This window comes from Vicia villosa, linkage group LG1 (assembly GCF_029867415.1).
Source record: "Vicia villosa cultivar HV-30 ecotype Madison, WI linkage group LG1, Vvil1.0, whole genome shotgun sequence".
Classification (NCBI taxonomy): domain Eukaryota; kingdom Viridiplantae; phylum Streptophyta; class Magnoliopsida; order Fabales; family Fabaceae; genus Vicia; species Vicia villosa.
Genome location: NC_081180.1, coordinates 214,072,074 through 214,087,478, shown reverse-complemented (window position 1 = coordinate 214,087,478; position 15,405 = coordinate 214,072,074). Strand labels below are relative to the sequence as shown.

Genomic DNA, 15,405 nt, shown 5'->3' with positions numbered 1-15,405 from the left:
CTAGGACTGACCGAGGGATGCCTGTAACAACAGGACTTTTGCTGGTAACAACCAGACTTTGAAAGAAAGGACCAATAACAATCAGACCTAACCAAAGGATGCCTGTAACAACAGGACTTTAAAGGAACAGACTAGTAACAACTAGAACTGACCGAGGGATGCCTGTAACAACAGGACTTTTGCTGGTAACAACCAGACTTTGAAAGAAAGGACCAATAACAATCAGACCTAACCAAAGGATGCCTGTAACAACAGGACTTTGCTGGTAACAACCAGCCTTTGAAGGATGCCTGTAACCACAGGACTTTAAAGGAACAGACCAGTAACAACTAGAGCTGACCAAAGGTGCCTGTAACAACAGGACTTTGCTGGTAACAACCAGACTTTGAAGGAAAGGACCCATAACAATCAGACCTAACCAAAGGATGCCTGTAACAACAGGACTTTGCTGGTAACAACCAGCCTTTGAAGGATGCCTATAACCATAGGACTTTAAAGGAATAGACCAGTAACAACTAGAGCTGACCAAAGGTGCCTGTAACAACAGGACTTTGCTGGTAACAACCAGACTTTGAAGGAAAGGACCAATAACAATCAGACCTGACCGAAGGATGCCTGTAACCACAGGACTGTAAGGAAAAGGCTAGTAACCACTAGACTCAGCCAAAGGATGCCTATAACCATAGGACTTTTACTGGTAACAACCAGATTTTGAAAGATGCCTATAACCATGGGACTTTTGAAAGAGATGCCAATAATTATTGGACTTGACTGAATCCCACAGGCCAAAAGGCGGGGTGTAACTCTTCAAGAGTAGCAATCATTCGAATTGCCATCCAAACGATTGAGCTCTGCAAACGGGAAATAACCAAAGAAGGTAATGATCTTGACAAAGAAAGACTTTGTATCCAATCCGCACTGGAGGGAGAAAGAAAGATTTCTTTTGGGGATATGTTACTTTGTGCCTTGGAATCACATACAAACTTGGCTTATGCATTGATGCATGTTTGAATTTTTCCATGGCGTAATGCTCCATATTCATGGAAATGCTACGCGTTTTTGTAGATGCAATATGAATGCAATGATTACTATATGTAGAGATAATGGATGAACAATCGGAGAGAGCTTTCTGTTCCCAGCACTCTGTGGGGACTTCTTCTTGGTGCCTTGACCTTGCGAGGCCACACCAGATGGTTTCTCGACCGACTCCCAATATGTAACTTCTGCAGGAGGGAAACTTGCACCATGAGACTTGTGAGGAAGGAAGCACGATGGCACCTTTGAGCGGCAAATCCGTCATCTTATTTTGAAGCTTGAAGATTGCACCTCCCTTTTTGAACTTCCACATCTTTGTCGAAGCATGAGGGAATCTAATCAACACTGCGGAGCATTTGAACCTTGGATGAGAGCTCTTCGGGGAAATGAACTCAGGTTTTTTTTTTGAAGGAAATGAGACCTTTGGGTTCTTGAAGCGTAGGTGCTGGCATCTGACTGTGCTGAATGATCGGAGCTTCCTGCAAAACAAATCAAGCAAATATGCCCCAGGTATGATGGTTCTACCTCGTCCATCATCCCAAGTACTCAAACTCTTTAAGCAATTCTATTTGTTTTAGCTCATGTTCTTTTTGTAGGACCTTAATGTTAGAAATGCAATGCTTACCAAAATAATTGGACGTTTTTGTAAACAAAACAATAAAAATAACATGATGTAGGAATTTTTGAGTGAAGAAACCTTTTTTATTAATGAAAAGAAGTGCCTAACATAGGCGAGTACATCAGGAAGCGGCCTCCTTGAGGAGGTGGCCACCAAAAAAAGAGAAAACCAACAGCATTTACAAACATGGCAACGTAAGAAAAGATTCCATTGGGTTCCAATCTTGCTATGCCTTGCAGATCTTCAATATTCCTTCTATTTTGCCTTCCGAAATGGATGAATAAATTGGTCCTTTACCCTTCTGAGGCCTCCAATTGTGCTGACTAGTTATACTCAAAGATCCAATGCACGACGCAGTCATTCGCTTTTTGTCCCTCTTTTGCCTGGATCGCCCTTTCGGGTTTTCAATCCACCAGGACCCCTTTTTTGCCTAAGTCGCCCTTTCGGGTTTTCAACTTAGCGGGTGTACTTTATTTCTTTTTCATTCTTTTCCTGATCTTTCCTTTTCTTTTATTTTTATTTTTGATCAGGTTTATGCGAAGTATTTTTTAACTGCGTCGGCATTCACGGGAAGTGGGAAGTCTTCGCCATCCATAGTTGAGAGGATCATGGCGCCACCTGAGAAGTTTTTCTTTACGACATAAGGCCCTTCGTAATTCGGAGTCCACTTTCCCCTAGGATCGTTGTGAATAGGCAGGATCTTCTTGAGCACAAGGTCACCAACTTGAAAGTGTCGAGGTCGAATCTTCTTGTCGAAGGCTCTTTTCATCTTCTTTTGATAGGCTTGCCCGTGGCATATGGCTGCTAGTCTCTTTTCATCAATGAGGTTCAGTTGATCAAATCTGGTCTGGACCCAATCAGCTTCGCTGAGCTTCACATCTGTTAATACCCTTAATGAAGGACTCTCAACCTCAACCGGAAGAATCGCTTCCATGCCATATACCAACGAGAAAGGAGTTGCCCCTGTGGAAGTGCGCACCGAGGTACGATAACCATGTAAAGCAAAGGGCAACATCTCATGCCAGTCCTTATAAGTGACCACCATCTTTTGCACAATCTTCTTGATGTTTTTATTGGCCGCTTCAACTGCGCCATTCATCTTTGGCCGATACGGGGAGGAGTTATGATGCGTAATCTTGAAATTCTCGCATAATTCCTTCATCATCTTATTATTGAGGTTGGATCCATTATCAGTGATAATTCTCTCAGGAACCCCATAACGACAAATTATATGGTGCTTGATGAAGCGAGTCACTACTTGCTTGGAGACATTTGCATAAGACGCAGCTTCAACCCACTTGGTAAAGTAGTCAATAGCAACGAGGATGAAACGATGTCCATTAGAGGCGGTGGGCTTAATTTCCCCAATCATATCGATGCCCCACATAGCAAATGGCCAAGGAGATGTCAACACATTCAGAGGAACCGGAGGTACATGAACCTTATCTGCATACACTTGACATTTGTAACATACCACCACATGGTTGAAACAATCATGTTCCAAGGTAGACCAATAATAACCTGCTCTCAATATTTTCCTAGCCATGGTGTGTCCACTAGCATGTGTACCAAAGGATCCTTCATGCACCTCTTGCATGATCTTTGCTGCTTCGTGTCTATCCACGCATCTGAGCAACACAGAATCAAAATTCCTTTTGTACAACACACCTCCAGCAATGAAGAACTTGGCGGATAGTCTCTTCAGAGTTTTCCTATCCGTGAGGGAAGCACCCTCAGGATACTCTTGGGTCTCCAGAAATTTCTTAATGTCATAAAACCATGGTTTCTCATCAGGCACATTATCAATGACGCCACAGAATGCAGGTTCATCCAACCTTTTGATCACAATTGACGGTGCTTCATTGTCCCATTTGACTTTGAACATGGATGCTAAAGTGGCTAAAGCATCAGCCAAATGATTTTCCTCTCGAGGGATGTGATCGAAGGTGATCTCATCAAAGTATTGAGCCAATTTCACCACATGTTCTCTATAGGGAATCAAGTTGGGGTGGCGTGTTTCCCAATCTCCGTTGATCTGACTAATCACCAAAGCAGAATCTCCATAAACTGCGAGATTTTTAATCCTTAAATCAATGGCCGCCTCAATACCATATATGCAAGCCTCGTATTCAGCCACATTATTAGTACAATCAAAACAAATCCTGGCCGTAAATGGAATATGAAAACCTGTTGGAGAAGTAAGCACAACCCCAATACCATTACCCAATGCATTAGAGGCACCATCGAACACGAGCGTCCATCGCGCCCCTGGTTTAGGTCCTTCCTCTTGATCTTGACTTTTGGAAATTTCTGCCACGCACATTATATCTTCATCAGGAAACTCAAAGTACATAGTCTGGTAATCGTCCACAGGTTGATGTGCAAGATAATCAGCAATTACACTACTTTTAATGGCCTTCTGAGTAGTGTATTGTATGTCATATTCTGTCAAGATCATTTGCCAACGGGCAATCCTCCCTGTCAATGCCGGTTTCTCAAATATATATTTGATTGGGTCCATATTTGAAATCAATAAAGTGGTGTGAGTCAACATATACTGTCTCAGTCGGCGAGCAGCCCATGCCAAAGCACAGCAAGTTTTCTCGAGTAGTGAGTATCTTGATTCACAATCGGTAAACTTTTTGCTAAGGTAATAAATTGCGTGCTCTTTTCGACCGGACTCGTCATGCTGACCCAGCACACACCCCATTGAATTCTCGAGGACTGTCAGGTACATAATCAAAGGTCTACCTTCCACTGGAGGCATGAGGATTGGAGGCTCTTGCAAATACTCTTTAACCTTATCAAACGCCTTTTGACAATTGTCATCCCACTTTATTGCCTGATTCTTTCTCAATAGCTTGAAGATAGGTTCACACGTGGCGGTAAGGTGTGAGATGAACCTTGCAATATAATTTAACCTTCCCAAGAATCCACGAACCTGTTTCTCAGTTCTCGGCTCAGGCATCTCTTGTATAGCTTTTACCTTGGCGGGATCGACCTCGATACCCCTTTCACTTACGATGAAACCAAGCAACTTTCCTGATCTCACTCCGAAAGTGCATTTATTGGGATTCAACCTTAACCTGAACTTTCTTAACCTTTCGAACAATTTCTTCAGGTGAACAAGGTGTTCCTCTTCTGTATGGGACTTTGCGATCATGTCATCCACATAGACCTCAATCTCTTTACGAATCATGTCGTGAAACAAAGTCACCATAGCTCTTTGATAGGTTGCCCCAGCATTCTTCAACCCGAATGGCATGACCTTGTAACAAAAGGTTCCCCAAGGTGTAATGAATGTTGTCTTTTCCATGTCCTCGGGTGCCATCTTTATTTGATTGTAACCAGAAAAACCGTCCATGAAGGAGAAAACTGAGAACTGAGCAGTATTATCTACCAATACGTCAATGTGAGGAAGCGGGAAATCATCCTTCGGGCTCGCCCTATTCAGATCTCGATAGTCGACACACATTCGTACCTTCCCATCTTTCTTAGGTACAGGTACAATGTTGGCGACCCATGGTGGATAAACTGTTACAGCAAGAAAACCTGCATCAAACTGCTTCTGAACCTCTTCTTGGATTTTCTTGGACATATCAGGACGTGTTCTCCTGAGTTTCTGTTTGACGGGCGGAGAATTTTCTTTAAGGGGTAGCCTGTGCACAACAATATCAGTATCTAATCCAGGCATATCTTCGTAAGACCATGCGAAGATGTCAGAATACTCCTTCAACATTCCAATCAACTTTTCTTTCACATTCTCATTCAAAGAAGCCCCTATTTTAACCTCCCTTCTCATCTCTTCGGTGCCAAGATTCACCGTCTCAATAGGCTCTTGATGTGGCTCGATCACTTTCTCTTCTTGTTTCAACAATCTGGCCAACTCATCAGGCAATTCACAATCTTCTTCATCCCCTTCTTCAGCGGTGTAGATAGGATTGTCAAAGTCATAACGAGGCATAGCAAGATCGTTACCAACAGAATCTGGAGGAGAAGTGGATCTGCATGGATTATGATTTATGCTTTATTTTAGAATGGAGGGATGATGATGAATAAAAAACGTTGCCATTTTTTTTATTTATTAATTATAAATGTAAAAGTAAAAAAAAAAACGAAAGACAGGGAACACAATATTTGAATGCAAAAACGTCCTTTTATTAATGATTTTAACATTGAAAAACAACAAATGAGGCCCTACATATGTTCACTGTGTCTTGGGCAGAACACATGAATTATTGCATGATAAACAAAAACAAACAGTATTACTTTTGATCAAGAGCAATTGAGATGATGTCTTCAGATGACCAGTTGAGCAGCTTCTGTCCCGGGACACACCTTGATCCATTCTTCAATGTCATAATCACTATCCATATCATCATCAGCAGCGCAAATATGATCCTTGACGATGCCAGCACTAGAGAACTTGATCGGAACGAAGGTTCCGGGCTTCTTGGAGGCCTCATCAGATGAACTCTGACCCAACTGATATCCAATCCCACATTTATCCTGCTTGATTGGTAGATCCAAGACTCGGCCCCATCCTTCGGGATGTCCAGATTCAACCACGGCTTTAGCTTTCTTTAGTGAAGACATGGGAGCCTCCAACTTCTTATTGTCAACATAAGGGATCTTGATAGTCTGGACAGCCTCAAAGGCTTGGCAAGGCGTCTCGTGGACCTCTCCTTCCACATCAATATACCTGAAGGACGCAAGATGGCTTACCACGTGTTCTTCCTCCCCACATATTGTGACTATCTTTCCTTGAGTCGCGAATTTGAGTTTCTGATGCAATGTGGAAGTCACGGCCCCAGCAGCATGGATCCATGGACGTCCCAGGAGACAACTGTAAGACGGGTGGATGTCCATCACAAAGAAGGTAATAGTGAAAAGCTGAGGGCCTATCATTATTGGCAAGTCAACCTCCCCAAATACTGATCTCTTTGACCCATCAAAGGCTCTCACTGTCAATTCACTCGGCCTTATCTCGACACCAGAGTAATCCAGCCTCATCAAAGACGACTTCGGTAATACATTCAGAGAAGATCCATTATCCACGAGAACACGAGATAACATAGTCCCTTTACATTCCACTGATATACGCAAAGCTCTATTGTGATTTCTACCTTCGGAGGGCAAGTCTGCATCAGTGAATCCCAATCCATTACCAGCATTGATGTTTGACACCACTCCTTCAAGTTGATTCACGGAGATCTCTAGAGGGACGAAAGCAGTACTTAAAAGTCTCAACAAAGCGTTTCGATGTGTCTCCGAACACAAGAGCAACTGCAAGATCGAAATCTTTGATTGAGTTTGACTCAGTTGGTCAACCACTTTATACTCACTTTTCTTGATGATCTTTAGGAACTCTTCCATCTCTTTGGCCACAGTGTCTTCAGAGTTAGAGCTTTGCCCCGGATCCACCGTATCTTCTACCACTCTTTTCCCTTTTGCTTGAGCTAGAGCTTCTGCATCGTCATCGCGAGTATTCTGGGGAGGATTGAAAATACGACCACTTCTTGTCATTCTTCCAATGCCAACAACATTATCAACATCTTCTTTCTCAACCGGTGCTTTAATCTCATACTTGGCCCCTTGGTAGAAAACGTCTCCGCCATAATTCCATGGGATTGCTTTCTCAGTAGTATATGGGATGGGACCAGGCAACGTGATGACCAAAGGCGGCGCTCTGGCAGGAATCGGGATCTTAGTAGGAGTGTACGGAATGGATAGCACATTGATTTCATTCTTGACTGACTTTGGATGTCGCACGTGCTCAAACTGTAGATACCCACTATCTATCAACTGTTGAATCCCATCTTTCACCTTGTCACAAACTGAGGAGGTGACCATACAATCAGTACAGAATTCTCCACAACCAGCGTATAGTCTCATCCTCAATAATTCCTTCTTCAATAATGGCAACAACGATCCCAATTCGATAACATCCTTGACCAAGTAAATGTCTTCAACAATATCGATGGCATTTGCGGCGTGAGTTCCATGGGAAGGCATAGGGTTCTGTACAACGTTAGGTCCTTGAGTAGGGGTGAATTCAATAGCTTTTGAATCAAGCAGATCCTGTACTTTATGCATGAATCCTATGCAATGTTCAATATCATGACCAGCAGCCCCAGAATGAAACTCACAGTGGGCATTAGCGTCATAGTTAGGAGGAAGCTTAGAAGGTGGAGGGCCCATGGTACGAAGTTGCACCAGGTCCCCATGTAAGAGATGAGCGAGTAATTGTGCATATGTCATAGGTATGGGATCATAAATTCTTGGTGGTATCGACTTTTGCTGATACTGACGTGGGGGATGCCTCTGCTGTTGCGGTGGTTGTTGAAGAGGAGAACTCGGTATGGTCACAGCGGCTACCTGTTGATAAACATGGCCTTTACCTTTACCATAGTAAGCAGCACTCGTTTCACCCTCTCTCTTCTTAGCGAATCCGTTATATGGCTTCTTCCCTCCTGCCCCAGAAGAGGAACTAGCAGCACTTGGATTCTGTATTCTACCAGCCTTAATTCCACTTTCAATTCGCTCACCAATCATGACCAACTCGGCAAAACTTGAGGATGCAGAGCAGGCGGAGTAGTATTGGCCCTCCAGAGTGTTGGTGAACAAATCCATCATTTCTCTTTCCAACATAGGTGGCTGGACTCTAGCTGCCAACTCACGCCATTTCTGTGCATATTCTTTGAAGGACTCATTAGCTTTCTGGGATAGATTCTGTAACTGAGTGCGATTTGGTGCCATGTCAACATTATACTGATACTGCTTTATGAAAGCATCAACCAGGTCCCTCCAACTTCGGATATTAGCTCTCTCCAATCTCATATACCATTCCAAGGATGCCCCAGTCAGGCTATCTTGGAAGAAGTGCATCAACAATCCTTCATCTTCAGAGTACACATGCATTTTGCGATAGTAAGCTCGGACATGTGTCTTAGGACAAGTGTTCCCCTTGTATTTCTCGAAGTCGGGTACCTTGAATTTCGGTGGCACATGGACGCCAGGAACTAAACCCAAGTCATTGATATCCATACCCAATCCTTGGCCTTCCATTGCCCTCATCCTTTCCTCCAGACCTCTAAACATCCTTCCAGCATCCTGTGGGAATCCCCATTCACTTTCAGGAAACAAATCCTCGTGTCGGTCCTCTTCCAACACGGGGATAGCAGCAGCCCTTCTGATTTGTTGTGTGGTCTGTCCTTCAAGGGTAGGCTGGGGAGGCCCACGGGGATTACCTTGATTAGCAACAGAAGGGATTACACCAGGTCCTCCGATCACAGGTTCACCATTGACACGAATATCAGCACGATTTCTTTGCGGGGGGTCCGCAACAACCTGAGCAACTGTGTCCATCCTGATTCTGAGTTCTTCTTGGCGATCAGCCATGTTTTGCATGACTTCCATGAACTGAGCCATCTGAGCAGTAACCTGAGTTCTCATCTGGATAAGATCGTCCCTTAACTGATCCATTTGCAGTGAGTGATTAGCCCTTGTGTAGTAGCGATGTGTAGGCGGAGGTGCAATTGCTGAAAGAGAAAATCTGATCAGTCAGATAAGAACACCATCTGATGTACCTGTTTGTGCATGATGTGCATGAGGTGCATGTGTGCATATGATGTGAGGTGCCATTTTCAGAGTATCCAAAATATTTAATATTAATCAAGAATGTCTAACAATGTGACAAAAGATAAGCATCAAGAGGAAACAAAAGACTCAAATTTCATTAATAATCTCTTTTTGAGTTTGGGCATACCCATACATTGACAAGATAGTTCAAACAACAGAAAAGACAAAGGACCCCATCCAACAAGCCTGGTGGTGGTCATGAAATACAAGCTCAAACACTAATCCATCTTGGTGTAAAACAAAGGTCCTCCTTGTTTAAAGTGCTCGTCGCTCCACTTCTTAGTTTCATCAAACATCTTCTTGGTCACTTCTCGATCTGTTCCTTTGACAAAACTTTGAATCACCACATCTTTGCGAAACAACTGCCCATCTAACATATCACAGTGGGCCACCAAGCTCTCACATCCTTTGCAATCGGGGAGGGTATTCTTTTTAGATGTACTTTCCATTTCTGCTATCTGGTTTCTGAGTTTTGCATTCTCTTCTGTTAGTCGAGCGGAACGGAGATGACTACCTTTAAGTTGTGTCTCCACGGCTATCCTTTGAGTAATTTCCTCTTCAAGCTTCTTCTCGATTGCTACCCTTTGGGTGGTTTCCTCTTCAAGCTTCTTTTTCAAACTCTTTACTTCGGCCCTAGCCTCTTTCTCTACTCTGAGCTTGTGAGCCCTTAAATCTTCTCTGTACTCTCGCTTGAGTTTTTCTTCTGCTTTCTTCACCGCCTCTTCGATAACCATTTGATGGTCCTCAATACGAACAGTGGTAGCTCTTTCACCCTTTTCAGTTCTAGCCCTTTTTTGAACTCTGGAAGATCCTCCTTTCAACATTTTAACCTCATGTGCTAATTCAGCCCTTTTCTGATCCACCAAGAAGTACTTTATTTTAGCGTCTTCCCCTTTTTCTCGCAACCTGATATTCTCCACATGTACTTGGTTGTAATCCTCAGCTGGTACAGTGGCAGTTAAAATCTCAGGTGGTTGTTCATATAGAGGGCTAACCTTCGGGAAAGGTAGCAGGCGCTCCTTAACTCTTTCTTCAACCCATTCAGTATAAGCTTTCTTAGCAATAGCATTCTTTCCCCCCAAGGTAGTTCAGTCTTCTGTATGAATTTTGTTCCACGCACTCCTTACTTTCTCCAAACTTTCTGGATCGGTTCCTTTTTCAAAACAAACGGACTCAAATATCTCCTTATCCAAAGGCTTGTCCTTCAGTACAAAACCCAACTGGCGCAGTGCTAGCTTCGGATTATAGTTGATAACTCCTTTTGTCCCTATGAGAGGAACATTGCCAAAACTGCCACATCTGGTTATAACTTGCTCGATATCTGTTCGGAGGTGATACCAAACAATATCATTTGCAGTAAGTCCCATAATCCTTTGGGGCCACTTCTGTGAATCTCTTGTAGTGACAAATGCTCCGCTTTTAGGCAAATGTGAAGAAAACCATTCGTACAGTATTGGCAAACAACCCCGAACTGATCCTTTTTTCCCATACCTAGAATGGATGGCATAATAAGTGTCGGCCAACAGAGTGGGTACATGATTCTGATCCAGGAAGAGACAAATGGCAGTGAGATCAACAAAATTTGGAATATTCGGGAACATCACTAATCCATAGATCATGACGGCCAGGAGAGCATTGAATTCTTTCCACTTTTCCTTATCAGCAAGGGTTTCAGCTTCCCTCATCAGAAATTTCACATAGAATCCATGGGTCCCACCATTAGGCTTCCAGTTATCCTTAACGTCCTTCATGCTCAAATAAAGAGCATCAGCAATGCGATCCATTTTGGGCTTCTCAGGTGCACACACAAAAGGAACCTTATGTTGAACTTTGATTTGAAGAATGTGTGCATACTCTTCGAGGGTAGGGGCTAGTTGGTAATCTTGAAAGGTAAAGCAGCGCAGCTCAGAATCATAAAACTGAAGAAGAGTGTAGAGACCCCACTCAACAATACGAGTAGTTAACATAAGCAGAATGTGGCCATAAGTCTTTCTGAATTCATCCAAATTTTGCCCAGTAACTCGGGTGCTCAATCGAACCAAAGGTGTTATATCCTCACGGTAGAAACTGCAAGAGAAGGTATGCTTCGTAGTCTTTTTGTTGACGGTCACAATGTTAGCCATTCTTGATGAGAAGTGTTGACTTTGGATACCTGAAAAATGGCATGCATATGAATGTTAATCTCTTTTCTCTTCTCTTTTTTTTCTTTCTTCTTTTTTCCTTTTTTCTTTTTTTTTTCTTCTTTTTTTTTTTGAAATTAAACATGCTATGATGATTATGATGCAATGAAAGATCCTCCCCATATAGGAGAAGTGTATGTTTCTTCTGAACAGGATTGGATGTTGCAGGATCAAAAATCCGGCATAGATAACACAAACCCATAAGAACCATAGTCACCAACATAATAGAACAGTCACCAACGGTACCTGTCATGAATATCCCACCCCACTCACAGGTGAATCTAGGTCAAGGTAGGTCAAAAGGTCTCCAGCATTAGCAACTCTCCTGAAACACCATCATTGTTGCAAATACATGCCAACAACGGTATCCCATTCGAGTCTCGACTGGTCGTGGGTCTCATGCTCGCAATCAACAGAACCTGACATTCTGTTGGCGTCATGACTATCCACTCTATCCTAGGTATCCTATGTGTCAACTCTGGCCTGGGTATTGGGCCTTTTACCTCATAAAACATCCCACCCAACCTGCAAAACAAAGCAGAAAAATATGTGGTCCCCACGGGGACCCATAATATAGTCCAGATGCATGATATGCAAGCGGAAAATAAACATGATGTGTAAGCATATATACAACATGTAAACATATAAGCAAACAAAGAAAGAAACACCCAATAAACAAACAAACAAACAAAGGCTAGGATCGACTCGCTAAGAACGGACCAGCACAGGTCTAGCAACGTCCCCAGCAGAGTCGCCAGCTGTCGCTACCGCGAAAAATGGAATCAGAGTCGCCACTAATATATTCATCCCATCGCGGGAAAGGAATATCAGAAAACCTAACTCGAAACAAGGACAAGGTCTTTCGACCAGAGAACAGGGCACGGGAGTCGGTTACGCAAGGGGAAGGTGTTAGCACCCCTCGCGCCCATCGTACTCGATGGTATCCACCTATGTTTGTTTCTATCTAAAGGGTGTATATCTATGTCTAAACCTAGATGCGAATGAATGCAAAAGAAAAACGGGGAAAAGAAGGAATTATTTACAAGTGTGCTCGCTTAGGCCCCGCGACCCAATGCCTACGTATCCCTTAAAAGGAATCAGAGCTACCGTAGTTCGGCTCCATAGTTTCCATTTGTTTTGTGTTTTTTAGTTGAACAGCGGTTAAGGTCACAATCCACGATGCTCGACCTTTGGAGACTTATACGCCTAGTTTTGGAAAGGACTTAACTTGTTCTTAAGCGCCTAACAAGGCAAAAGAGTGAACTTGGGTTTGTGTTTTTTATGTAACTACATGATGAACAAAACCCAATACAAGGTTTCGCACCACTTCGTCACTTTGTTTTAATTTGAGCCTTTATTAAGTGTTTTAAATGTTTTTGGTTGAGTGTTTTTTAAGGGAATTTACTTTGCGATTAGAATCACATAAAATGTATAATGATCGAGAAGCAGATTAGGGAATGAATCCCACTCACTTCTATCCCATTATATAATGTTCAAGAAACAGATTAGGGAATGAATCCCACTCATTTCTATCCCATTAATTAATGTTTGAGAAACAGATTAGGGAATGAATCCCACTCATTTCTCTCCCATTAAGTAGTGACCGAGAAACAGATTAGGGAATGAATCCCACTCATTTCTATGCCACTAAGTGATTGAGAAACAGATTAGGGAATGAATCCCACTCATTTCTCTATCACTTTCTTAATGTGATTCGCATCTTTATTTATTAGTGTTTTAAAGTTGAAAAAGAAAAAAGAATGAACAAAGGGGAACTAACCTATTCTCTAATCTAAGTCGTTCTATTCTACAAGTGGCCCTAAGGTCAAGGATAACTACCCTAACCTATCTCAATTCCTCTTAACAAAGAAGGAAGAGTCTAAGGGAACATGGCAAAAGAATGGAGTTACAACTCCAACAAGATGAGAAGAGAGCCCTAGGGCAGTAGCAAACCAAGGAAATAAGTGTCCTAAATCAAACACAAAAGCATCATGACATCACACGAAAATATTCACAAAGAGTTACCAAAGTATCGCATAAATCGTCACTTAACAATTAGCGAACAAACATCCATTAATCCAAGCAAAAAGCAAATAAAAACATGGACAAAGTTTAAAGTCAGTAGCTATTAGTTCATTTATAGGTCCAAGGCCTTATACCAATCTATGTTAGTCAATTAACTTGAAACAAACAAAGTTCTAACAAAACTATACAAAATTAGGTCAAAACTAGTTAATAGAATTCAAATTAGGAGTGGAGTTAGGAAGATGTATTTTCATGGTAGAAGTCAGTAGCCAATGACCTCTAATAGGTGTCTAAACAATCATGGAATCAAGTCACAAAGTCTCATACAAAATTATAGGTCATTTAGACAAGTTATGGCGCAATCGTTAACCAAAGGTGAGTTATTTACAAGTAAGAAAGGAAGATTCAAGTAAAATAAGAAAACATGACTTGAAAAATTCAACTCCAGGTCTTAGGACCTCTAAACATCCCTACTTATATGTACAAAAAGAAACTAAGTCAATTGCATAAAGGCAAAGCAAATTACAGGTCAAATTCACATGGTTATCCGTTTAGGAACATACATAAATTGGGTATAGAAAATCTAATGAGAACCTAACCAAAACATAGAATTAGACTTTTATCTTTTTCACACCATATGGTATATGAGTCTACTGATATCACACAAAAAATGGCAATTAAATTCTACTCCTAAGGTATTAAACAAAATCAATTTGCAAAACCGATCAAACTTAAAAACACAATGACCATGTTGAAAGAAAGGATTTATTAAAAATAGGAAAAAAATTTCTAAAAATCTAGAAAAAATACTACAATTATTTACACATGTGATTCTATCTAAAACATATTTTTGTTCATTTTTTATTTGAATTAAAACTGGTTTATGAATCAAAAGTTAGAAAGAAAATAAAATGAAATAAGACTAAAATCTGTCTAGTATAGGGGTGCGTTAGTAAAAAACAAATTAAACTACATCCTAGTCATTGGCGTTGTGGGCTCAGATCAAGGGGTGTGTGGAAAACAAAAGTGCTGAGCCCAATCCGCATGCAAACCCATTCCAAAGCCTCATTATTTTCTCTTTATTCTCTTATTTATTATCAGCATGTAAATATTTGCACTATGGTTTATTAACGTGACATGCAACTATGATATCAATTGGGCAATGTTATACTTAAGTCACTAAAGACAAAAGTGGGACCTGAACCAATCACAACACAACACACACCAATCATTATAATAAAGCCAAAACCACAATATAATGGGAACAAGATCCACTAAGAAGGCGCCACGTATGCAAACAGAAAAAAAAAAAAGGAAAAGATTGTTCAAAAATCAGACGCCGGAGATACTCTCCGGTCGTCTTCTCCGGTGAGGGACTACGGCGGAGCCACGCCTTCTTTTCCAGAAACGCAAAAAGCCTATGCCTTTCCACTCGAAATCTCACGCTGAGCACAGATCCGATGCTCGTTTTCTCTAATTCTTCCTATAACTTATAAAACGAATGCATTTCTGAAACCCTAAAATCCAAGATCTCCTCTAAAACACACAAAGTAAGCACCAAAGTAATCCTCATGACACAAGGCATTCAAATACGCAGGTTACACATTCAAACCGGCATCATATCACAGGAATCGGTATCAATCTTCAAGATCCAAAATATTCATATAGGATGCAACACACATTTGAGAACATGGTGGTCTAAATCCTAACCCAATCCCTGATGACGGGTTCCAGGCCTACACATGCTTCTAATGCAAAGGCAAAGAATCACTTACTTGTTGGATCTTGGAATACAAAGGTGAAGAACACTCTGCTTCTTTCTAGATCTTGATGTCGACGACACTCGTGATTCTATGAGGACGATGGTGAGGATCCGATGACAGCAGCGAGAAGCACGTGTTGATG

The 15,405-nt window shown here is 41.8% G+C and overlaps 2 protein-coding genes across 2 annotated transcripts; both read right to left on the bottom strand.

Annotated features, from left to right (window-relative positions):
- Positions 1-5,953: 5,953 nt before the first annotated feature.
- LOC131594621 (uncharacterized) lies at positions 5,954-9,139 on the bottom strand. The gene has a single exon (XM_058866804.1). The coding sequence runs from the start codon at positions 9,137-9,139 to the stop codon at positions 5,954-5,956; it is 3,186 nt and encodes a 1,061-aa protein (XP_058722787.1).
- A 374-nt stretch (positions 9,140-9,513) lies between these two features.
- On the bottom strand, positions 9,514-11,418 carry LOC131594613 (uncharacterized). Its single transcript, XM_058866794.1, has 4 exons — positions 11,113-11,418; positions 10,416-11,031; positions 10,126-10,325; positions 9,514-9,900 (listed from the first exon to the last, which is right to left on the bottom strand). The coding sequence occupies exons 1-4, from the start codon at positions 11,416-11,418 to the stop codon at positions 9,514-9,516; spliced, it is 1,509 nt and encodes a 502-aa protein (XP_058722777.1).
- Positions 11,419-15,405: the final 3,987 nt, after the last annotated feature.